The sequence below is a fragment of the Amphiura filiformis genome, chromosome 2 (assembly GCF_039555335.1).
Source record: "Amphiura filiformis chromosome 2, Afil_fr2py, whole genome shotgun sequence".
Lineage (NCBI taxonomy): Eukaryota > Metazoa > Echinodermata > Ophiuroidea > Amphilepidida > Amphiuridae > Amphiura > Amphiura filiformis.
The window spans coordinates 45,297,666-45,325,310 of record NC_092629.1 but is presented as its reverse complement, the minus strand read 5'-3'; the positions used below and the strand labels follow the sequence as shown (position 1 = coordinate 45,325,310).

The 27,645-nt window shown below is 36.7% G+C and overlaps 1 protein-coding gene across 1 annotated transcript in view; it reads right to left on the bottom strand.

Annotated features, from left to right (window-relative positions):
• LOC140146277 (phosphatidylinositol-3-phosphatase SAC1-B-like) overlaps positions 1-27,645 on the bottom strand; it is an 88,685-nt gene that overhangs the window by 51,742 nt on the left and 9,298 nt on the right. Inside the window, 9 exon segments of the mRNA XM_072168065.1 lie at positions 16,409-16,484; positions 18,224-18,362; positions 20,637-20,707; positions 20,710-20,737; positions 21,437-21,516; positions 22,623-22,691; positions 24,345-24,431; positions 25,732-25,919; positions 26,890-26,923. Of these exon segments, the coding sequence (XP_072024166.1) occupies positions 16,409-16,484; positions 18,224-18,362; positions 20,637-20,707; positions 20,710-20,737; positions 21,437-21,516; positions 22,623-22,691; positions 24,345-24,431; positions 25,732-25,919; positions 26,890-26,923 (772 nt within the window).

Sequence of the window (27,645 nt, the reverse complement as noted above, 5' to 3'; positions counted from 1 at the left end):
TGTGTACTCTGTAGTGTTTTTCATTGGCTTTCCCTACACCATGACATCTAATTTCATAAACTTAAAAACAGTTATAAGATACACACATTTGCTTGCATTTTCTTCATTAATGTTTATAATGCACCCATATTTATAAACAAAATTTCAGATTTTCAAGAATATGCCTATTTTTAAGCACATATTCTTACTAATTCCGACATGTCCATTATGAAACCGTGTGAAACTGACCCTCGAATCCAAAAAAATTGGACCCCTCAAATCCCAATAATTAAATTCCTTTTGCTGGAAAATACACTAGGCCTATTATTATGTCAAGGACTCACAACATGCCCTTAGGCTTCTCAACCATGTTCACTTCATTCAATGCAAATCAATCACTACTATTCACTATGGATGTGAAGTCCTTGTACACCAGTATCCCACATGACGAGTGACTACAAGCTTTACGTCATTTCCTTGACAGACGTAAGATCAAAGAACCATCAACTGACACTATTTGTCGACTTGCTGAACTTGTTCCGAATCTCAATTGCTTTGAATTCAATGGACAGTTTTACCTCCAGACCCAGGGCGTAAAGATGGGTACCAGATTCGGACCAGTATATGCTTGTATCTTCATGGGTTTCATTGAACAACAGTTTCTACAACAGTATAAGGGTCCAAAACCTCATCACTTCCTCAGATACATTGATGACATAATCGCGACGCTAACTGCAGAGAAGAAGATTTGTTACACTTCATGGAATTTGTCAATCAATTCCACCCGGCGCTTAGATATACCTGGGAAATCTCCAACGAACAGATCAGTTTCCTAGACATCATGATCACCATCGATGGCAATCATCTCTGCACTTCAGTACACTACAAGAGCACTGACTCCCATTTCGTACTTGACCTACACATCATCACATCCAAAGTCATGTAAGAATTCCATACCGTTCTCACAACTTCTCCGCCTGAGACGACTATGCAGCAGTGAAGCCGACTTCAGCAAGCAATCCTTGGACATGATCCAGTTCTTCAAGTCTTGTGGTTACCTCGACAATGTAAACTCTGCGGCATTACAGCGGGTTCATACCATCACCAGAGAAGAGAGCCTTCGCACTGAAGAGCGTGCCGACAATCACCAATGTCCCCGCTTGTACTCACATATCATCCAGCCACTGTTGCAGTAAGTAATGTGATCATGCGCAACTGGAAGATAATTAGTGATCATCCTACAACCACTGATATCTTCAAAGAACAACCCATTATGTCCTACCGTCGCGACAAGAACGTTAAAGATCACCTTGTTCGCTCTTCACTACCACAAACAGATGAAGAGACGGTAGCCAACCACGGCACGGTAACCTGCAAGCCACGCAGATGCAACACCTGCCGCCATCTGAGGAGCAACAACAACGTAGCGGGACCCAGAGGAGTGTATCACATCAAGAAAACATTCAGTTGCATTTCAACCCATGTGATTCATTGCATTAGTTGCAAACGCCATCCCACCTGTCTATATATGGGCAATTCCATGTTACTCGCGTTACATTTTTGATAAAATCAGCACATTCAATGTCATATAAATACAATTGAACAAGGAGTTGGTTTATTCATCTTCTCTCCACATGTACTTACTGACCCAATGTATCAAATCACATAAACTTTAATTTTGTAAATAACTAGATGAAACATTTATTAGCAAAATGTGATTCTGACTCGCTACGTTAAAAAATTACACCTTCAAAATTAGGCTTTTACTTGTTCAACATTTCTCCTCAAACAAACAGCTGCAGACAAAAGTTTATACCACTATGTAATTACCTTATATCTCAGCTGTATTACAGAAACAAACACCAAGTATATTTGAGATTGGTATTTTAAAATGGCCAACTTTAGCTAAATTGAAAGTGCGTGACTCAAGTTACGTGACTCACGCTACGCTCACTATTTTGATTACATGGTCCCACTTTGAAAGCTTTAAACATGCTCAATTTCATTTCCATTGTGGTCAGTCTTACTTTAGCACTATAAAAATACTGTAATTCAGCATTAAAAAGGACCCTCTCCTCTGGGGTGGTATGGTGGTGGGCTGGGGTGGTGGTAATGGGGGCTAATGATGGAAATTTAAAAATTTGAATAAGAATACAATATTTTCATATACATTTATTACATAAAATGCATTGAAAAACTGTATGGAAACATTCATACACCAGGCACAAAAAGAAACTTGTCAGTTATAGTCATCCTTGCTGTTCAACAACCTGATCATTTTGGATTATTCTGAAATATACATTTTGTTAATTGGACTTTGCTTTCTCACTTGACACCCTGTTCGTAAAATTGAACAAGAATTGACCACGACATGCGCCTCCAAACTCTCAAACCCCAAAATTAAAAGTTGCAATTTCAATGATTTTCAATGGGATGCATCGTTATGTTGTACACAGGCACCACGGGCTGATCAATAAAGCACACAGTGTAACAGGCATAATTGAATCGTTAAAATTGCAACTTTCGATTTTGGGGTTTGGGGGTTTGGAGGCACATATCTTTGTCAATTCTTGCTCGATTTTCATGAACAGGATGTCAAACGAGAAAGCAAAATCCAACTAACAAAATATATATATTTCGGAATAATGCAAAATTATCAAGTTGTTGAACAGCAAGGGTGACTATAACTGACGAGTTTCTTTTTGTACCTGGTGTATATGCAAAACTGATATAGACCATTTAAGGTTTGCAAAATGGGTTCCTAAAATTTTTCCATATGTGCAAAGAGGGGTAAGGATTTTTTGGCAGGCCGAGAAGAGGATCAAGCAATTTATGGCAGGCTGAGAGGGGAGGTCTGCTTATTGTAGAGCCCCTTAGCAAAATATAAAAGGCTGCTGCTGATCAATGTGGAACGCATTCCTCAGACTTGATTTATTCATCTTCTCTTTAAGCGCTATTTACATGGAGACTTTACCCTTGCCTACATAATAACCGTAAATTTTATTTTGATGGATTACTTGCCCTGGCGATGCAATTTACATGGGGACATAGAGTCCAGCAATTATGACCTCAATGAACTATATCTGGGGCAGCTATTGTAACCAATAAAACCATAGATGTGACTAAACCAGGTAAATATGCTGAAAAGTGTGCATATGTCATCAACATACCAGAGAAACTCTCTGGAGAGTGTATACTGTCCTGAAAAAATAGCCCTGGTTCTATTTTGAGGAAACTATGAAAGGTCAGAGGTCCAGGAGCATTGCCTGGCAAAATTACCAATATACATGGGGACTTTCCCTTGCTGGAAATAAATTTCCAGCAATAGAGTCTCCATGTAAACTGTGCATTACAGCATGTATCAAAACACATAAACTTGTAATTTGTGTATAACTCTATGTAACGATGTAACATTTATTGGCAAAAATGTGGTTGTGACTTTTGTTACTAAAATTACCCCTTCCAAATTGAGCTTTTACTTTTTCAATATTTCTCCTCAAACAAGAAGCTGCACACAAAAGTTGATTTTAAGTACATTAGAGTTTGGTATTTCTAAAATGGCCAACTTTGTGTGTGACTCGCGTTACGTTACGTGACTGTTACACTCACTATTTGATAACATAGCCCAATTTGAAAGCTCTAAACATGCTCTATTTAATTTATATTGTGGAATTCAACTTTAAACATGACCTTCTGTTCTGGGGTTAGGTGGAGAAACTGGGGTGGAATGGTGGTAGTGGGTGTTTATAATGGTTGTTTATAATGGAAAGTCAAATTGTGAATTTGAATTCACAGATGGGGACAAATACCGGACAAAAACGGTTTCCAGTCCTGCAATTTGTTAAGTGATGTACATGATTATGAGTTCTGGGGAGGGTAAAATTGGGAGGGAGAAGTTTTAGTGATTATTTATGGATTATTTTCTAGCCCTACTGTATAGAGAGCTGTATAATATGTGTGACTCAAGCGTTAAATATCGTGACTCAAGCGTTACATTGTGACTCGCGTTACCATTTTGAATAGTCTGTCTCTGGTGGTACAATTGTAGCAAACCAAAAACCTTATGAAATAATTATGAGTTATGACCCAAACCAGGAGGAAAATGAAAGGGAACATTTATAACCCTTTAGATTTTTACTGCATTAAAAAGTTGTTCTTTTTGTGACTCGCGTTACATGCTTAACATTATACAACTTCCCGTGCCATCCTGACCATTACCAACACAGCTTCCTAATTTTTTATTTTTTATTTTGACAAATTATGTATCAAACAACACCATCACAAAAAAGAATTGTTTTTGTTCCATATATTAATGAGAAAAAAAATTAATTACTTTTGACTATTTGCTATTAACAAAATGTAGGAAAATACATTAAATCCTTCAAATCAATGAAAAAAAAATACTGCAGCTGATATTCATTTGAAAATTTCTTTTTTGTTAACTTTAAAGGGTGTATAATCAAAATATATCATCAATCATTGCCAATTGCAAAGTTCATATTTTTGAAAAAATGTCATTTTAACATGGAATTGCCCATATCGAGGAGATAGAGCGTAGGTTGGCCGACAGATTTACAGAGCACAGACGCGATATCCTTCAGTTGTGTGACATCTCCCGACCAGTTCCGGAGCACTTCACTACCAGTGACCACACCTTGGATGATGTCGAAGTGACAGCACTTACTCAAGTTTCAGATAGAAAGAACCGCAAGCTGATGGAACAACAAATCATTTTCCAACTTGGGACACTCAAACCCAAGTAACCCAACGGCATGAATCTACAATTTAATGTATTCAATATAAATAAATGTGACTCTTAATTTCATCCATCATGCCGCTCAGTAGTCCAGGAGTTGCGATCTGCGTATCTGTTTTCGTTTTTGTGTATTTCCTGCATGTTTATGGTATGTGCGCTTTACACGCACGCACAACACGCGGTCGCTTTTCACACGCACACGCTTCACGCAACAATCTTTTCTTTGGTTGTTTTCAAGTACGTGAATCGCAGCCCACACTTGATAAAGGCCAAGGGTCGAAATATTGTGAATAAATCTGTGGATTAAATTCCTCAAAAAAGTTTGGAAACTTTAAAAAACGGTTGTATATCAGACAATTTTGAAATCTATCTCCATATTGTTTCATACCAGCGAAAACATTGTTCTTTCCTGTCAACAATGACACCTCATTTGTGACGATAATTTATTCCACGGCTGGGTAACTTTCTTTGAAAGACAGATAGGTCTCAAAGAAAATGTGCGAAATAGACCATTATCTGCGCTCATCTTATTGCTCTGAATGAATGAACGAGTGGTTTAATGCATGAATAAAAGAATGTATGAAATGTTGTTTGCAGTACATCATGTTGAATGAAAAGTGCTAGGATGGGATTAGCAGTTCTAGTACATGTGCATTCAAACAGATCAACGCAAGTCAACCTATCTTGCTGGTCACTTCTTCATAGTGGTCATTTGCAAGAAAGTTCTAATCAAACATGGTTCAATTACCAGACCTGGATAAAACTTCGCTATTGGTCAGCTTGAGGCTGGCATACCTCAGAATCACGTTACGGCGACTTTTGGATTTTTTTGCAGTAGGATCTCCAAGCTAAAAGTCAAGTGTCGTCCGACCGGAAATGTTAAAGACAGACCCAGAAGTAGCCATACAAGAAAAAGAACGGCTGCAGAAGACCGGTATGTGAGACTGGCAGTACTTTGAAACCGCTTTTAATGAAACAATGTGGCATTCCTTATTCATGTTTACTGATGCAAATGGCGCAGACAATGACAGATTTGGCACATTTTGTTTTGAGACCTCCTTGTCTTTCAAAGACAGTTACTCAACAATGAAACAAGCTATGGTCACAAATTTGGTGTCATGTTTGACAGGAAAGAACAATGCTTGCATTGATATGAAATAATATGCAAATAAATTTCAAATTGTTCTTATATAAAGCCGTTCTGGTAAGTTTCCAAACTTTTTTGACATATGGATATATGGACGAGAAATAAGATGCTGTATCGTGCACAAAGAATGGTCCGAGCCTATTTCATATGACACGGTGCATGGATTTCAAAAGACGGTGTTATAATAGATATCGGCAAGGGAATTATTACAGCATGACGCTTATGCGTGTGCGCAATCCTCTTGACAATCAGCCAATCAGAAAAGCACATTACAAAAATATTTTCGTAGAGTTGAATTTATTTCAACTCAGAAATATATTTCAATTTTAATCTTGTTTCACGTTTAGCAGCACTTTGACTTGCGAAAAAGAAACAAAGGGGCACCCCTGGGGCAGTGATGATAAGTATACTCTGTGGAAAGCCATAGAGGCCTAATAATTAAATATATAGGCGTTAGTCTTTGCCAAATATTTATATGTTCTATGCGGAATTTCTTTTTGTATACATTACAATAAAAAAAGACGGGTCATACTTTTTAAACGTTCAACGCGTTTATTAGTAGGCCTATACTAATTGTAGTTCTATTAATTTTATTATGGTTGTTAATTATATGTATTAAAATTATTATTTTATTATAGTTTTATTAAAGTTGTATTAATTGTGGGATCATTAGTACCCATACATGTATAAGAAGCGTTGCATATGATTAACATTATTCATGTTTTAATGTAGGCCTATTTTGGGATGATAAATAGAACATACTCCAACATTACATGTAATATCACCGATATCAACATGCACAAAGTGTTGCAAATTCATAACCCAACGTGTTTATGTTGTAACCAGTTCTGCAACTCTTATTAATTTATTGTTTTACCCGTAAGTAGAGTGGCGTTGTGAAGTGTTGTGTCATCCGGCTTTTTTTTATTCCAGCGTAGGCCTCTAAATACCGTACCAAACTATTCATGATTATTGATAACATGAATAAAATCAAAGCAATTTTTATTACCATATTATTATGTGGGATGTCTATAAAATTAATGTAGTAAATTATCCGTTTTTTTTGGTTTGTTTGTTTTAAAATTAGTAATTGAAGTATAAGCCTACTGTACAGTTAAAATATTATGCAAGAAGACATCAAAAGGTGTTCTTCATTGCGTGTAAGAACACTCACTAAATTTACCACTCTTAGAAATTGAGCAACTCCTTATGAATTAATTAAGCAACACCCAATATAACAAAATATATATTTTCCCGGTACATACTTCTCATTCGACGTGTAATACTTTTTGACGTCACGAAAAGTATTATACATAAAATATTATATGTAACATGTGGAGTCTGCAGACTGCCTTAAGGGGTTGTTTGGAATGACAGGTGAGTCAGGGGTCAAAAACAAAATTTTTACCTTTTTGACCTCAGCACATGTGTATGTATGATCTGCCATACAAAAATTAAAAAAACAATACCTCAAAGTATCATTTTTCATCTGTTTGTACCGGGGGCGTGTCTGTTGCCAGGTAGGCCTACATGACAGCATAGACACACGTTACAACCTTGAATAATAATACAGAATTGTGACGTTATATTCTTCTTAACCTATCTTAGAACTGCCTATTATTTCAATTGTTATACTGTTCTGGTTGGTTTATTGCATATACTGTATAGAAATTATGCAATATGACGTCGAGCATGACAGAGTCATCTTCATTCAAATAAAATTCAGGTACCCGTAAGGTACCACGGAGCAATTCGCATGATAATACAATAAAACAGATGAAAGGTATGAATGGTTGTGGAATCGAATTGCAGACCTGTCCCTCTGTCACCTTAGAACTGCATCTCGTAGGCAATGGTAGGTAATAAACCAACCGGAACGGTATAACAATTGAAATAACAGCATGTCTTGGTCTCAATTCAAGATGTGCAATTTGGACACACCTACTGTTGGCTGATTTATACTTCAACAGTTCCTCAAAGTGATATCAGAAAAGCCACTATCTCATTGTTCATTGGCCCGCAGTATGCGCTCGCCCCGGGGCACTCAACTTTAGAATTGATGGGTATATGTGCCTACAAGCGTCGCACAGTGTCTTCGACCCTACATCTTCATGGCAGGAATCGCCATGGTAAGTTAAATCCACAGCCACGATTAGCCATTTGGTTCAAACCTTTAAAGCTCTTTTAAACTAATAATTAGTCGAGGGACATAACTAAGGCTACTCACAATAGCCGGGTAATCGATCTTGGTTGTGCGTGATTAAGCTTGTATACCCCATTGAGGTCAATGGTCATCGACTTTTATACTGCCTGCAGTGAGTGCAGCTGTACTACACGCTGCACGCTGTAGTCCATAACAGGACCAACGCAATATAAAATGGTCAAATTTTGAGTTCAAAGCGCACGGCCAATTTTCAAAGCGCATTCTAGCGACTATCATATCTGTTCAACACGTATTTCCAAGTTTATGAGACCAAATCTGGTTTCTTGAGAAAAAAATCATGACGGGAGATATTCATCATTTTCTAACCCGGTATCAGAAGATTTTCGTCTGATATCAAAATCGTGCATAGCAATTCACGTGTATCGATCCCGTGTATTCATTTTAGTGTCCCTTCTGCACCAAATAATTATTAGCCAGGCGGTGTCGGTGTGCGTCACGAAGTAGGCGCATATCAGTACAAAACGTTGGGGTTTTTTTTATATAAAAAAAGGGTCATTATGTACAATCAAAATGAAAAAGGGGTCATTGTGTATAATATTTTGAAAACTGAAGGTGCCTGGTCATCGGGTATAGTCGGCTTCAAAAGAGGGGCATATATTGACAGGCACATACCGTCACCTCTAAAGTTGATGCCTCCCGGTACTCGCATTATATTTTGTTCATGGCTCGCTTTTAAAACTCCCACACATCACAATAAGGCTATTGAAAAGTGTATAGAATAGCTAATGATAGACCGGTCCCTGCGATTAGTCGCGACCCGAGCGACAATATAGTAAACACATCGAGTTTATAACACAAGTGACAGTAGTCGTGAATTATGGAGGGTTTCATTGAACTTCTACCAGCAAAATATGGAATAATACTAACACAAGACACCAATCGAGATGATGATACCAGCCATAGTGGAAGGCTTGTATTTGACCTTCTTATGAATCCAATTTCGTGGCGAGAAGTTAAAAAGGTAATGTATATTTCAAGAAATTTGGGTTCAAAAATTCCGTATCAGCTCAGTATCATCAATTCCGTAAATATGGCGATAGAGGCACAACTTGACAATAAACTGAACTATTTAAACGTAAAGGACGCACTGGATACACATAAATTTGTGTTTCCTTGCTGGCGGAATAGTTGCAAAACTCTTTTTTGTCATAAAAGTTGGCCAATTTATGAATTATGATTGGCAAAATAGCGAAAGGAAATATACTTTTCCAACCATGTAAAACTACACTGGGTTGTTGACATGGTCGACATACATTAAGGCATACGCATGTTCCTAAAGTAGGAGGTAAGTACTATAATTAATTGTTTAAAGTGCTCAACATACCAGCAAAAATTCATAGGGTCATCAGAGTAAAGGGACTTTGTGAAATACTGGGTACAAAAAAAAAGTGCGTGAGCCGATATGCAACATCAAATATAAAAGCCGATTTACATAATTTCCCATGACCTTACAGAAGTGATCGTGCTCAAATATAAAACTATAGAGTTTGGTCCTTGATATGCACCATCAATTGTGTACTTGTGATCAATATTGCTAGGCAAACAATCACAGCAAACATGCCAAAATCCTCCCATTTCTCCTCCATTTACACACATATAAACCCATCCCTTAAGCGGTACCCTTGGACAATAGTATTACCCATATACGGATTCATTCAATAATGACCATTTTATTCATTCATTAACATAATAGCAAAATTTGAACCTCTAAACTCAATATAGATATTGTTAAATCTATCATGTTACCTACGAATACCTGGGTTTCTTCACGTATCATTTAATAAAGTGTTAAGTGTATGCTTATAGTTCCTAAATGCTGCAATTGGGGATACACACAAGGATTCTTATCAGTCAATGGGGGAAATGCCGCAAAATAAGGATATACCCCCATTCCTCTTTTTTATAACATGAAGGTGTGGCAGAATGTCAAAATCACAGACACTTATTTCACTCAGGATAGATACAAGGATTCAATTGGGGAAGTACCGTGAAATAGGGATATCTTCATTTCTTTTTGTTACATGGGGATGTGGCAATCAGACACTTATTTCATGCTGAAATTGGGGATACACAAAAGGTTTCTTACCAGTCAACTGGGGAAGTATCGCAAATTGGGCAAAAAGGTGTGGCACAGTGTCGCTCTCACAGACACTTATTTCATGCTGCAATTGGGGATACACACAAGGATTCTTACCAGTCAATTGGGGAAAAATAATACCGCAAAAATAAGGATATCCCCATTCGATCTTCTTTTGATAACAGAATGTCACAATTGAAACCTAAGTATGGGCCCAATTTTCAGCAGCTGTTCTCATAAAAGATTCTTCTCTACAGACTCCAGTACAAGGTATCAATTTGGAATTGGAGTAGACTTGTTTCAAGTCCTTTGGCGTCCATAGTTAGTGAATGTAAAATTCATGGAAGCTTTGCCACATCTTCCAAAAATTTCTATTACTTTCCAAAGTTTTGAAGTTATCTATTCTTTCAAGATATTTATTTACCATCATAAATTTGTGAAAATCTATTTGACATTGGAATTACTAGATTGTGGACTTTCTTTATCATACTTTACCCCAGGCATACTGTGCACTACAGGGGTAGTGTTTGAGCAAATTAGACACCATGCCCACAAGGTATACTTCCTCCCTAGCTCATGTTGCCAGTCAAAAATTCTGACCTGACTAAAAATCTGAGGGATTCTTCAACCATATTAAGAGCATGAACAGAGAAAAAGTAAGGAGAAAGACTTGATCAAGGCTAGAATTGGAGTGGCATAATTATAGTTTCTGTATTTTCTCATCTTCTCTGGTTTAATCAACAGTTCACACACCATGCAAAATGGAACAGGACATTGGTAAATGCCAGTTTAGGGATTGTGCAAGGTCTTGATCGATGTGAATAAAGTGTTAAGTTTGTCACCCATTTTCCCTTGTGTGCTGTATGAGCCCGGGGTATGAGCATAAGAATTTATAAAGATGTTGTTTTAACAATAATAATTTTCCTTATCCAGTAACGATGTCCCGTGTTATATGAGATGATAGATATTGGCCTATACTGGTACACAAAGAAATGTTAGTACCAAACTGGGGATGACGTACTACAATTACAAATCAGCAGGCCTAGGACCAGGCCAAGGTAGCCTAGGTCAACATAGTAGGCCTTATCCTGACAATTAAGGTCAACGGGAATATCACCATTTCGCGGTGTTTCCCCAATTGACTGGTAAGGATCCTTGTGTGTATCCCCATTTACAGCATGAAACAAGTGTACATAAATTATAGGTATAATCAGAAATAATGGCACCAAAGTGTGACAGAGTGATCAAAATTACAAAGAGTGTTCTTGCGACAAGTGAGTTTTGGAACATTTATTTTGCGCACCATGTAGTCTTTATATTTTCATAAGTAGACTATTAAGTGACTAATTTGAAAGAATGTGGTACTTAATAATAGCAAACATTTCAGAAAATGCCATGAAAACCCATGCAAAACTTTTTAACTTGTACATTTTTTACAGTGCATGTTTCAAATACAAGTACCTCTTTTCACGCTAGCATGTAACACTCCTGACCATATGGGGAAGAAAATTGGGCATATTATTTTTTACATGACAGCTATGACACCATATACAAAACACAGTTTTTGAAGGATGAATTTCCGTGCTGGTCTTTTCATACAACAACCTCACGGTGCCATTATTTTTTACTTTACCCATTATACATACCATTCTAGTTTTACTGTTTATAATACAGTGGCCATAAACCAGTAGAAGGGGCCTATTAGATACCATTGTCAAATGAATAGAACTCACACCCTAGCATGTGATTTACTATATGAGTATGAACATCACAAATTGAAAATCTAGGCCCCTATAAATAATATAAACCCGGAATATAAACTCGTTAATGAAGAAAACAGCATGAAATCAAAACAGTACTCTGATATCCACATTGCTGATATGAAATTCAGAATAGATATCAACAAGTAATCATGGTAATGACAAATTGGCTTCTGACAGAGTTACAACAATCCCCCAGAAATCAAGATTGGCAGCCAGAATTTTGACAAATTTCTGTAGGCTACATACTTGTCAATTTCAGCTTATAACCATGCAAAATTTAGTTGCAACCCAGCAAACACAAAAACGTTTTAAAAACGTTTTAAATAAGTTATATTTTGGCTTTTGGTTTAGGTAAAAACGTTTTAATAACATTAAAATGTCGGGTTATATAAAGGTCATGATAACGTTTTAAAACGCGTTTTGTATGAAAACACACTACAACAATATTTTTTAATGTTTTCAAAAAATGTTATTTTAAACTATTTTTGCAAACATTTTTGCCAAATATTTTGTCAATACTTAAATAACATTATGTTAAAATATTTGAACCCAGCAAACACAGAAATGTTCTTAAAATGATTTTTTTAAACCTTTTAATAACATTTAAATGTCGGGTTATATAAAGGTCATGAAAACGCTTTTAAAACGTTATTGCAAATATTTTGGGCAAACATTTTTTACGCAAAATATTTTTTTCAACCCCAAAATAACATTCAGTTTAGAATGTTTTGTATCAAGTTTTCAAGAATGTTTTTGGAATGTTATTAAAACATTTTTATACCCTTTATATGTTTGCTGAGCAGTAGATTAAATTTTTTTAAGGTTATGAAAACGTTTTATACTCTTAATATACCCTTTATATAACCCGACATTTAATCGCTTTCTGACAACCTTTTATATCCTTTTGCGAATGATGTCGAAAACGTTTTGTGTTTGCTGGGAAGTTACTTACGTTGAAGTTGAAAAATATGCACAAGTCAAATGAGCTGCTGGCCACATTAGGTTCACTTTTGTCCATGGAAACGGGGACATCAAATTGGGTTGGCTTATTATATTTTGTCAGTGGAAATGGGGAGATCACATCAGTTTTTTTTTTTTTCTGTGCAAATGGGGACACACTCAGCTTGATTTTTGACTGTGCAAATGGGGACGTCACAACCGTGTGGTTTTTGTCTGTTGATATGGGGATGTCACCTAAACTGTGTGTAAACTGCATTGTTAAAGCATCTTACACACATGTGTGTGGCAGATTGGGATAAAACCATGCAAACTGGGTATGTACCTCAAATCACCCCAGATTTTCAAAAATGCATTTTTACATCAAATTTTAACATATTATGACCATTAGAGAATTGGGGATATCCCCATTTCACCGTATGTCCCCAATTGATTGGTACGAATCCTTGTGTGTATCCCCAATTTCAGCATGAAACAAGTGCACCCCCCCCCCCCACACACCCCCACACACGGACACACACACACCATAGTGATTACTAAGTCTCTCCCTGAACATTCAGGCGAGACAAAAAGTGATGTTTGATAAATTTTGAAGGTGGACCACATCGACTTTGCAATTAATTTCATCTTTGTGAGGGCGCTGTTCGAAATGTAAATGAATTGTGAACAAAGCGCAATTACAGAAATTTATTATTTTTTACTTTTTGACAAATTGTGCATGCAGTTAGTGTGTATACACTTGAGGTTTCAGACCTCTCTCTCTCTTATTATAAAGAAGGCACAGACTCCCAAAGATGAAATTTATTTAAAGGGCAACTTTTGGGTCCAAATTTAGACCCCCCTACTCCAACTTTAAATGGCTGCCACAGAAAATCCGTAAGAGCTACAGACCTCAAATTTGCAGGTTTTTAATATTCTAACAGGTACAACATATGAGTAAAATATAAAGCAAATCTTGAGGGGGTCAGGTGGGGAGCCTCCTTGATATGATATGGATTGACCCATATGCAATTGGTTCTATTTCATGTTTGTTGATTTCACTATTTGTAATTTGTACACTGTAGGTGTAAAAATAAATTTATTGGCCAAGGCCACAAAAAAAAATTGTTTGACAGGTACGACTGACCCAGATTTTGCATTTTGAGGATTTTTTTTGTATTAGCTGCATGAAATTAAAAATTCAGCAATTTTTTGGTCGAAGTGGATTGATTTTGATAGAATTTTGGAAAAAATTCTGCAAATTCTCAAAATATGTTCAGATTTCACCCCCACTGATTTTTCAAGCCTTTTGTGATTTTTTAGGGTCACTTACGCCCCTCCCATCAGAAAAAAGAAAATACCAATCAACCTACTGGGTATTGTATTTAAACAGCTGGTATACATTTTTCAGAAGGTTCAGAAATTAATGTAGACACTTTGGACTGAGGTTACAGACAAAACGTTGAGACACATTGGCAGGGTTGTAGATAGCAGAATTTGAGTGCCGGGCACCAATTTACAGAATTTGCTTGATTTAGCAAGATTACAACAAAGTCAACACTTTAAGGATCACAAATACACATGTTTCTTAAGTTTGAGTGGTGGACTCCAGCATCAAAATTCACCTTAAAGAAACATGGCAATCACAACATTATGCCTTATGTTAGAAAAACAATTATCAAGCACAATTGCACGAATCACATGGTTTTATTTAAAACAAACTCATATTGACCATGAAAAAACGAATAATAGCACAACCTGCAAAAACAATATGAATACAAAAGTGCACTAGAACAAGTGATGAAAATAACTGTGCATATAAGATAAGCAGCCACTATAAACCAAACAACCAATGTAGGCACAGTGATTTTCATCACTTGTTCTAGTGCTGCTTTTGTGTCCCCTCTGTACCGTCTAGTCTGTATTTTACTTGTTTCCACACGTCAAGTTGGTGTAACTTGCTCTTTTTTCTTTCCAGTTGTTTGTATATTCAAAGTATCCTCTAGTATCATTTATTGATCCTTGATGTGTTTTGTGTCCTCGTCCGTTGGATTCACAATTACCCACTTTTTAAACAGGGTACTCGAATACGATATATAATTTGGGGTTTTTTTCAGGAGGGCCTAATGGATCTGTGAAATCTTCACACTTGACATTTTTTAGGAAATGCACTAAAACGTTTTATGCTGTAAAAATGAAGAATCGTTCAAAATAGACCTTTTTAAAACCCATTCGGAAATTGCTCGAAAATGAGATCATGTGGACTTTGAGCAACCAATCACATACATGCACATCCGATGCCTCGGTCATCTCAAAATATGTAAACAGTGCACAGTGACAATGGCGGATTATTTGCCGATCAAAGACTCATATTCTAAACCACTCCAGTTTAAAGGCCAGTCCTGCCGGCGATATTTTTTTTCCTAGTCAACATTTGCATCACATAATACATTTACATGATATAGGCCTATGAGGCTGGATTGAGCTGTGTTCAGTTTTATACGGCGGATTTATTGCCATAATTATTACCTCTTACTTAACAAAAGAAAAACAAATTTATTCCAATTAAAATTCTACCAGGGTTCGAACCCACAACCTTTTGATTAACAGTCGAGATCGAATACCACTACGCTGTGAGTGCTTCTGCCAGAAATGCGTTTGTTCATCATACTTATTGATTACGGAATAAATCGCAAACACACGATATATATATATTACTTGTCTATTACTAATAAATACGTATATAATCTCCAATCTATGCGGTTCCTATGCAAATGTTGACTAGTAAATTAATATAGGCGTCCTGCTGTTGCTTGAGAAATGTGTGAACAATAATTTTTGAAGATATATTCACATATTGTTGACCCAAAGAGAAAGGTGTGAAAAAACATTTTTGGGAAATTGATCGATTTTTTTTTAAACTTCAATGTTTTATCTACCATTGTATGGAAGTACCTCACTCATCCACCACTGACCATGCGAAAGTTCATCATGGTTATGATACATGTTACACATTGGACTTCGTACTGTACATGACGCTGCTAAGTACTTTTTTGTTTTGTTTGGGGAAATTATTTCATGCTTCGGGCTTAATCGGAATGAATCGTTAAAAGTCAGTTTGAAAAGGTCTGTTATGAAAAGCATATGCTGTTAAAATATAGCAGCCCCAGGAGGCTGTAAGTGCGATTCCAAGATGGTTAATGTTTTCTGGCTCCCATGTTATTTTAACGTAAGGAATTTTCCGTTTCATTTTTTATATTTCCATAACAAAATCAAATTCCAACATAAGAAATCAATCAAATGAAAAGATGGCAGTGAGAAAAATGGGCTATTCCAGTTTAAATCCTTACACTCCCTATGGAAGACAAGACCTTAATCTCCCACACAGGGGTGTAGACTTCAAATGGAGTCACCCATTCAGGTAACCCCAATTGAAATTTATACACCCGGTGTGGGAGATTAAGGTCATGTCTTCCATAGGGGGTGACAGTGTACAACTGGAATAGCCCAATCGATATCAACTTACTGTTTTTGTAGGTGTATTCAAACGCTGTAGACAGATGGTCATCTAGCATTTCCCCAGATCTGAGGATACCAAAGTACTGAAATGATAACAATACCAAATCATAGGAATCACAAATGCATTTAAGGACCCGCAGTGGCGTACGTAGCCAGGACTTTTTCGGAGGGGGGGCAAACATTGACAAAAATGGTCAAAAATGGGCTAAAAATACAAAAAAAAGGCCTCTCACAGGGGGGAAGAGGGGGCCAAGACTTCTTACAGGGGGCAGCTTCCCCCTGGCTACGTCACTGAGGACCCGGTGCAAAATCTTGATGACGACGTTGACTTAGTCGGCAAGATTCTGCACCGGGTCCCAACAACAAAATTGTTCCAACAGCCTTCCCTGTAACTCTGAAAAGTTATAGGCCCGGGTGAAAAGTTACCGGCCAAAACTTTTTAGAGCTTTGAAACGGGAAATTATAAGTTGGGACACATTATCAACATTATTTCAAGTTCAATACTCAACAAACACAAAACGTTTTAAAACGTTTTAAACAGGTTATATGTTGGTTTTTGGTAAAAACATTTTAATAACATTAAATGTTGGGTTATATAAAGTTCATGAAAACGTTTTGTATAAAAACACACTACAAAAATATTTCAAAAATATTTTTAAAATGTTATTGAAAATATTTTCTGCAAACAAGTTATCAAAAAATGTTTATGAATGTTATGAAAAGGTTTTATACCCTTTATACCGGTATACCCATTATTTAACCCGACATTTAAACATTTTCTGGCAACCTATTCTAGCCTTTTGCGAATTATGTCGAAAACGTTTTGTGTTTGCTGGGTAGTGAAGTTTTAAACCAAGGAATTATTTGTCATGCATATTTAAAATGAACTGTAGAATTATAATTCTGAATAGGTACTTTAGGGACTTGTAGGTTACTACGGGTAGCTTCACCCCAGTTCCCGGGAATTTGTCCCAGCTGTAAGTTTGGGAGTCTGAATTAAAGTGGCAACTGCAACATATCCTTAAACATGTGTCCCGATTTGAGGGAAAAAAATCCCTAAACATTCAGAGTCCTGCATGTCAAAAACTGTTTAATCAGCCGTTTTGGGGTATGGGTCCAGATTTGAGAAATAAGATGGTCAAAAACGGTCGAATCAGCCATTTTTTAGGTTTAAAAATCCCTAAATACGGGTAGAAGTTTCAGAGTTCCAGCGGCACACCCTGTCAAAATGTAATTCAAGTACGCCCCCTCCACCGTAAACTTCTTACATAATTGAATTATGATCCATATTACTGATGTCAGCGACTGTAGAGTCCGACTCAGGCTGTTCAAAACGGGTATCTCGTTACTATGACGAAATACGTTGGTACTAATATAAAATGCACAGAATACAACTTAGGCTGGTAGAAGCGGTGGTTGAACGGATTTAAACTATTGAATTTATTTTATACCGTGCTTCGTAAGTGATTTAATAAACAATGACAGATAGACTATGCATTATTCACGAATCATGTTTAAAAACTAAAACCGCTAGTCAGGAAAGTTACCGGCCCGGCCAAAAAGTTACAGGCCAATGGCCGGCTGACCGGCCCTATTTAGAACGCTGCTGAAGATGCATACATTTGTTAGGCGCATACTGTCTCTATTTCTCTCAAATTCTCTATGCAAAATATTAGGCGTCACGTCATATTTTGCTGAAATTGCAACAAAAAAAATGTTAAATATATTGACCGACCGACCCAGGTGTTGGTAAAATAAAGGGCAAGTCAACTATATTTTATTAGCCTAACGAGAGTTTACATGTGTTTGTTTGTTTGTTTACCTGTAATTGGTCCTGTAAAGCCCTCCTTGCCAGTAATCCTTGCACTACATTGGTACGATCTAAACAGTCCATACAATTGGACCTAAACACACCTGTCTGGTGCTTCACTAAAATATTGTCTGCAGCCATCATGAAATACCTGCAGAAAAATCAACGCATCAAACAAAATTAATGATCACAAACTAAAACAACTTTGGCAGCTCCAGACCTGAGACGAATATAATTAAAGAGATACGAAGCCCTATTCATTCATACCTTGTGCAGCGATCCAGGTCTCCCACATATATTGTTATGCAAATCACGCTAGCTCTACCCTTGCCTGCTTACTGCACATGCTCAAATCAATTACACAGCTTCACTTCTGGGGTCAATACACTGGGGTCAGAAAGTTGTTTACAGTATTCGCCGGCTAACTGAATGCCCAAACTAAATTACAAATACTAACTATCAGAAGAGTAGGTATTTTTACATTTATTCATAAAGCTGCATATTGATGCGCAAATTGACTCACATTTAGTTCCGTGTTGAAGCTACCGTGAAAGACCTCGAAATACAATCCATATGTGATAACAATAGGGCTGTGCATTGCTTTGTATCTCTTTAGTTATATTCGTCTCAGGTCAGACATTTACTTTGCGAAACAATCCAGTTAAGGGATCTGGAATGAGCGTTTTGAGCGTTTCGACAGTATTTTTGTGGGACATGAGAGCACATCAGACATATCGAATTGCATTCTGAATATGAAGAATGTCTTTCTTATATCAAATAATTTTCATCTTTGAAATTCATGATATAATACAAATTTTATGACAAATTATTAAAATTTGATATTTTTCACATTTTTGATATATAACAGTCCTCGAAGTAAATTTTATAAATCTAATTATATATTCTTAAAGTGTATGTAGCTGGTGGAAAAAAGCCGTCGACGATCAATTGAAAATTTGACCTTTTATATTGAAGATATGGATTTTTTACCCAAAAGACCTATTTTTTTTGGTGTTTTGGGAAAAAAAATCCATATCTTCAATACGAAAGGTCAAAATTTTCAATTGATTGTCGGCTTTTCATCCCACCTATATACACTTTAAGTATAAATCATCAGCTTTATAAAGTTTACTTCGAGTACCGTTAAATATCAAAAATATCAATTTTTAATCATTTGCCATAAAATGTGTATTACATTGCTAATTTCAAAAAATCAAAATTATTTGATATCATCAGGACATTCTTCGTATTCAGAATACAATTCGATATGTCTGATGTGCTCTATTGTCCCACATTAAATACTGTCCAAACGTTCATACCCCATCCCTTAACCATATTGATAACATTGCCAACACTTATGGAACACAGCAAAAGATTTTTCTTTCTTCTTTTTCTTTCAACATAATGAGCCATTGCAGCCATTATGCTTCGGGCCAGTTTGACCATAGTGGGTCACAAGGACCATTGGGGCACAAATGTCACATGATCAACTTCCGGTCAAAGGTCATTCACTTCCAGTCAATAGCCAAAAATTTTATTTTCACTAACAATTATACTCCTTCCACATATTACATAGTACAATGATGTCACTTGCATACATGAATCAGCTATAGCCAGTTTCTAAAAGTTGTACACATGCAGAATTGGGGTCAAATGTCATTTAGGGATCATTTCCAGTATGTAACCATTTTAAATGGAGTCACCCATTCAAGTACGGCAAAAAAAAAGAAGATTTGTCTCATGTCCCATGGGAGTTTGAAATCTAATGCCGTATGCCTTGGGTTTTTTTCCTAGAAATTGAACAACACCAATTTTGGGTATTTTATAATATCAAATTAAAATTGAAATTGAACATTGACTTTACAGCCAATTTTCAGCCAAATTTCGTTAAAATAAAAATAAATAAAATAAAATTCAACTTCTGCAATTTTGTTTGAGCAAACACGCATCAAATTCACGCTGGAACATGAGACAAATCTATTATTTTTGGCCTAACCCCATTTGAAATTCATACTCCCTGTGTGGAAGATAACCCTAACCAAATGTTTTTTTTGCTATCGGAAGGGTAAGAATTAAGAAACAAGAAACGGGAAAAGATGAACAAAGAAGTCACTTGGTACCCCCTGATTCAAATCTCGGACCCCTCGCATGCCACACAGAAGATCACCGACCTGTAGCCACATGGGTTATGCTGGCCCAGCCAGCGATTCCACAGGTATACATGACTTAGGCTGATTGCATCATCGTATCACATGGAATGCATGGACAAGCAGTGGTTTTAATAGTGAGCTATAGTGAGATCTGCTTCGGTTAGGGTTAAGGTCATGTCTTCCATACAGGGTGTTTGAATCTCAACTGCAACAGCCCTCATTGGATTTCAACTGCAACAGCCCTTATTAAGCAAAAATTTAAATTAGACTCTTACCCAAATTTATCTTGGTCGCTGACACATTTCTCAACAAGCAATGATAGCCGATCCCACCTCATCTTACGGCACTTTCGTGATGGAAGTCAAAGGATATATACCTAGTGCAGAAAGCAACAAGAACATGAAATAACAATGATATGTACACATACTTTCTATGTGGTTTGAAAATGGTGGCATACTCAGAGATGCCAACATTTGAGAATTGGAAATAGGGAGGTTTTATTTTTGATGGAGCGAAGCGGTCCGAGCCAAAATTTGGGGCCCCTTGCGGGAGTTAAGAGGGCAATGCCCGCCCAGCCGCCCCCATCAGGCTCCTGGATTTTAGTTTGTTATATGCCTTTAGAGCTTGTCCAATATTTCAAAACTTGTAGCTCAACTAATAAATATGGGCTCAATCGATCTAATTTTATATCATACATGTATAAATTTGTCACTACAGCCAAATTTGTTCGACCCTTGATTTATCTATTGATGCTTGTTATAAATGAGCTATTTAATCAGAATTAGGGATGAAATCAAAACTCAACTGCTGGTTCCCTCCGGTTGGAGCCAGTTTCTATGGTTCTAAACAATGGAACACGGTTTAAGAACCAGTAACTGCCAGTCAACCGGTGTTTTGATTATATCCCTTAATGGAATAATGGTAACTTTGTTTTGATTGATATCATTACATGCAAAGATTCACATGTTATCACAATTAACAAAAGTCAATTGATTTCATAAATAATAAGTATCAAGCATCGATTTCCATTGAAAGATAAACTATTTTGGTATATTTCAAAAATGACAACACATACCTAATAAGACTGTTTCCTACATCAAATATAGTTTTGGCAAGGGACTGCTCCAGCTTATTCTCAGCACCCTTATGATCAATCTGAAACAAAACCAAAATTAGGCTATTCCAGTTGAAATCCATAAACCCTCTATGGAAGACATGACCTTAATCTTACACACAGTGAGTGTAAATTTCATATGGGGTTACCTGAATGGGTGATTCCATTTGAAATCTACACCCCTGTGTGGAAGATTAAGGTTATGTTGGTCTGCCACAGGGGGTGTATGGATTTCAATTAGAATAGCCCATATAGAACATGATCTGCTCTATGGGGGCCAAAGGATGCATTTTTAAAAATTGAGTTTCTATAATTATTACGGTACCTTATACAAACAATAGGCTATCATTATACTGAAAACACCAAAGGTCTAGCATACTTGGTTCTAAAATTTGGAAGTTTTTTGATGAGTATTTTGTTATGTATTTTATTGTTTTTTTACTCCATATTTTTGCCTTTATCTCAATTTCAAATTTGCCGCCTTTGGCCCCATGGACCAGATCGTGTCACATATAGTCCCTTTGTGCTTTCAGTACTGAACAAACATCAGCTATACCATTTTTCACCCTCATGTGGCAGTGGCGTTAGTACCCATATCATTGGGCGGAGCTTCAAATCGCTAGTGTTCGCTCAAAGCACTGGTGTACACATGCATACACTTAATGACACCACATAGATGCATGTGCGAAACAGCTGCCTCCACGCACTGACGTTCATTAGGTGAGCTTAAAACTCACACTGAAATAACAAACTATGAACTTAGGATCAATGACTTCCGGTTCACTTTCGGGTTTACAATCAGACTCTGATAGCTACTCAGTCGCGGCCATTGAAAACTGTTAGTGTTATGAGATTTGCACTGTTTTCATGAACTTTTCAGGTGAAATTTGTAGTATTGCAGTCAATAACATGTAAAATTGGTCCTGTTCAGACGAGGGTGTTAGTTTGAGGGTTATTATCATCACAAAAACTGCTGGGGCGTTTATTTGAAGGGTAGCGACTATTTGAGGAAATACAGTATTGATATTGTAGCGCATATTTCATTATTTTTATGTGAAATAAATTAAATGAATGAATGAATTGTCAGTATGTTAACAAGAAACCAACTTCATGTTCAGGATATATAGCTAGTAATATTTCTACATACCAGATTGATGACTACTTGGTTCCCATAATTCACTATCTGACTGTCAAAATGGCGGTTAAACCCATCTTGCTGTAGAGAGAGAGAAAATTGATATTATATGAAGTATTTCTTATTTAAAATGGCTGAATCACTCAATGTTAGACACTGTTTTCTCTTAATGCCTAAGGTAGGGTGTACAGACAGCCAGGTGGTACCCTGATCGGGAACTGGTTGCAAAATCTTTTGCCATCCACTGCCCCACTTCAAATGCAATATATGGAGAGATAGAGCAGGTAATACTGTGGGATATTTGCCTCCACCGGTAATTGAACCAGGGACCTCTTACATCGTCTGGCATCAAAGACCTTAACCCCTGGACTAAGCTGCTCTTTCTGCAATATATAAATATTCCATTATTTTTAGTCAGTGGGAGTGGTCTAGTTCGTAGACACATAATCTGATTGGACAACTGCCTGATTTTGGGTACCGTCTATCAGGCCGTAGATGACCCCACGCCATCATGAGTGTTGATAACGCGTAAAACGCTTGTAGAGGTGTGCGTATGCATCACATTAATTGTATGCGTAGACTAGTGTGGAATATGCGCACATGCTAGCAGTACGCGGAACAGAATATGTGAAGTTGTAAATAAGTTTCGTTCATTTTATAATAAGGGGAGTTTTTATGATGGTAACTTAATTTTTGCTTTAAAAAATAGTTTACTGTCATTAAAATAATATCTAACTGACTAAGAATAAGAATAAATGATAGGAATTTTTGATTTTAATATCCTCTACCTACGATAGATGACAAGCAGGTCATCCACTACTCAAAATATTGGACCTGCCTGTCTATCACATGGTAGAGGACAGTAAAAAGAAAAATTCCTGTCGTTTATTCTCTAATTGTTTATTAGTGAGTATCAGAATTGAATTATACACATGTTTTCTGGACTGGGAGTGGGCAAGCGTTAACATTTTTTTTTTTTTAATTTCAAAGTCAATACTGCATATTGAATTTACCAATGAAGCTGAATAAGATTTATTTAGGGATATTTCGCGTTTACATTGCTTCATTCATATGTTACCTTCCTGTTTTTAATCTTTAAAATCATAATTTAAAATGTAATTAATTAATTGGACTTGATACAGTTACATTAGTACTTTACAAATCTGTTTCGTAAGGTCACTAGGGCCTCACTCATCAGAAGCACATAACCATATGAGGTAATTTAAAATGTAGATAGGGCAGATATTCCTTTGTATACTTTTAAGCTTGTTAAGTTTGTTTAAGGGGGTACTACACCCCTGCCCAATTTTGTGCCTATTTTTGCATTTTTCTCACAAATTATAGCGCATTGGTAACAAGTAAGATATGTATGTTATAGGGGCAAGGACTACAACTACTACATTGGAAATTTTATTTCAGCACAGACAACAGTTGTGGAGTTACAGTAAAAAATGAGGGAAGCCCAATATTTGATCAATAAATCAATAACTACTTGCCTTGAGTTGCTGAATTTCAGTGCAGTAGTTGTAGTCCTTGCCCCTATAATATACATATCTTATTTGTCACCAATGCGCTATAATTTTTGAGAAAAATGCAAAAAGAGGCACAAAATTGACCAGGGGTGTAGTACCCACTTAAGTTTGTTTTGTCTTAAAAGACAAAACATACTTTCCGCTAGCTTTTAAAATTGTGTGCGCGGTGGGGGTAAACAAAAAAACAGCAACTAATACTTACATGACTTTGAGTCTTGCTGAGTTGTGGAGTTGGTTTATACTTCAAATTTGGTCTCTGTGACCAATAGAGTGGGATGGAGCCTCTTGTCTGTGTACGTAGAAAACAATCAAGTCAATCATTACAACCACTGGGCTATTGTAGTTGAATCCATACACGCCCTATGGAAGACTCAACCTTAATCTTCGTCACAGGGAGTATGAATTTCAAATGGGGTTACCTAAATGGGTGACTCCCTTTGAAATCTACACCCCTTGTGCACCCTCCCCTAATAAGCACCTCTATGGGAAGTGACAACTATCTAAACGCCTCTGCTTAAACAACTAATGCATTTCTCCCATTTCAATTTTTTATACTAATTAGACAATAATAACTGCGCACCATCTATTCTGAGGTCATTGTGTGAAATTGGAGGGTTTTGTTTTGGGCTGAGGTATTTTTCGAGGGAGCGGTAGCTCCCGAGGAAAATACAGAGGCCCAAAACAAAACCCGACAAATGCTATTTTTGATTTGTCGTATTTAATATTTTGAACAAATCAAAATAGCATTTTATGCCATAAAACGCTGTTAAATATAAACGGTTTTAATTATTGTTGTAACCTACCCTACAACAAATCGACCAGGCGAATTTAACATTCGCGCCGACAACAGGAGCTACCAATCACAGAAGCGCGGCGGCATTGCGTAGGCGTGTGCATTGCTATAACGCTTAGCTTATACACGCATGCGCGCGCATTAGTCATTGAAGCGCGTCAGGAGTCATTGTGAGTTATTAATGACCTCGCAATTATTGCGCGGTCAGGCAATCAATTTCTTTTGATTGGATCACAGGTTTCGCGTATATTAATGAGGTTATGAACGTACCTCAATGAATAGAGCACATCCAGATCTTGCAAATTATGTTTATTTCTTGACTATATCAACCCACCCATGTTTAACCAGTCTATTCTCAAAATGAAAACAAAGGAAACCTGTATAAATTAATGGGAGTGTCTTTTGATGAAATGAGATGATATTATCATATTGCAAAGGATTCTGGGATGGGTAAGATGCAAGGCATTAGTGCCAGAGGGTGTCTTTAGGGTGTCCAAAATGGTCAAAAATACCTTATTCTACAAAATCAGGCTCTGGCTAATGCCTTGGTAAGATATCTGATATAAACTTTGAACACGACTACAAACATCATGTTGTACATGAAAGATGCCCTTGCTTAATCACATATTATAGTACATGTTGACTGCTCAGTGCCAAAAGTGGGTAAGAGCAATTACCACCATGTGTAGCTGCCATGTGTAGATGAGTACAATATACAGTGTGTAAATTGCCAAATGGTCACAGGGCTGCTATTGCACTTTCCCACTTCTGGCGCTGAGCAGTCAATGAATATTACCTGTATGAAGGATGCTCTTGCCCCATTGTATTGCACAATTTGTTCTGTCTCTACAAAGTTGGCTACATGCCCTTCGCTGTCCAACCCTCGCATATAATACCGACAGCCCGCACGAAAACAACTTCGCCGTGATATTAAGATGTAGTCAAAGCGCTTGGAATTTATGATGCCCATTTTGATTGCAACAACTGTAGTTTACATTGTTAAGGTGTAAGTAAAGATGTTTTCAATCACATTGTCTGCATCACATACTGTCATATCTCTAAAGGCTGCCTTGTGTGATTTTTTTAATCATTGTCATCTAATTGTGATATGATACACTGTAAAATTAACTTAATATATTAATTTAAGGGGGTACTACACCCCTGTCTAATTTTGTGCCTATTTTTGCATTTTTCTCAAAAATTATAGCGCATTGGTGAAAAGTAAGATATGTATATTATAGGGCAAGGACTACAACTACTGCACTGGAAATTTTATTTCAGCACAGACAACAGTTGTGGAGTTACAGTCAAAAATGAGGAAAACCAATATTTGATCAATAAATCAATAACTACTTGCCTTGAGTTGCTGAATTTCCAGTGTAGTAGTTGTAGTCCTTGCCCCTATAATATACATATCTTACTTGTCACCAATGCGCTATAATATTTGAGAAAAATGCAAAAATAGGCAAAAAAATGGCCAGGGGTGTAGTACCCCCTTAAAGATAATATCAAACTATCACAATCCCATGTCCATTCATAAAACAAAGGAGCATGCTGAAATAGAAAATAAACAATATGGAATACAAAAAGGATAAAAAAATCACATAAGGCAACCTTTTGAGATACGACAGTATTTAATGCGGACGACAGTAAAAGGTGCAACTTTATGTTAAATCATCCCGCCATTTCTATCTACATCAGTAAGAACATCCCATTATTTCACATCATGATTTTTGGTAATTTTATAACAAAATTGTCACCAAAAATGTTGAAAATGCAAGCAAATAGAAAGACATCAATCCGCAAGAAATATGAATGCGTACAAAAGCACTGCTCATAATACGCAGAGAGTATTAATACAAAATTAATGCACTCCTGACATTTTTCTGAAGTTTACTCTGATTGGTTCTTGCTATCTAAAGAGTGTATGAATTATAGTCAAAGGAAAGGATACATCCACACATTATGGGTAGCATGAATCTGTGAAGCTGCAGAAAAAGTATAACAAAGAAAAAATATTATATAGATGTCATCATGCGATAGATATGATCTCAATATTCACAGGGCAAAAGCAGGTGCTGCTGCTGCTGCTAATATGAAGTATAGACCTCACAAAAAGTAACGCAGGCCATTATAAATACAGGCTTTGCCATTTAGGAGAGCTAGAGCGATTGCTCCCCATCACTCCCCTCAAATAAAGTTGAGGAGAGCATTTTATTGCTCACCTACCGTTGGTGTAACAATAATAACCACATATACAGTACAGTAAAAATGCTCTCCTGTAGCACTCAAGGAGAGCGATTAAAAGCTCCCATGCCAATTTCAAACGGCAAAGCCTGAAATACACCTATAGCTACAGAACTATTAATTGTATTCACAATATCTTAACATAGACAGAATGGTGGTTTTTGTACAAGTATTTTGATAGCCCATTTGCCCAACTGTGTTCAATATTAACAACACGGTGGTATTTTTAAAGAAAAAAACCTGAAGTTAAAAGTTGCACTTAGAGTGAATGGGTATTAAAAGTATTCTGGCATGTAAAACCCACCATTATCTTCGCGCTGATTTCAGATCAATACAGTTTACAGACACTTTAAATTCTGGGTTTTTTCTTCAAAAAATTGCTGTGTTAATATTTAATAAAATCAAACAAATAGGGGTATCAAAATGTGCGTACATAAACTACCGTTCTTTCTATGTTAAAATA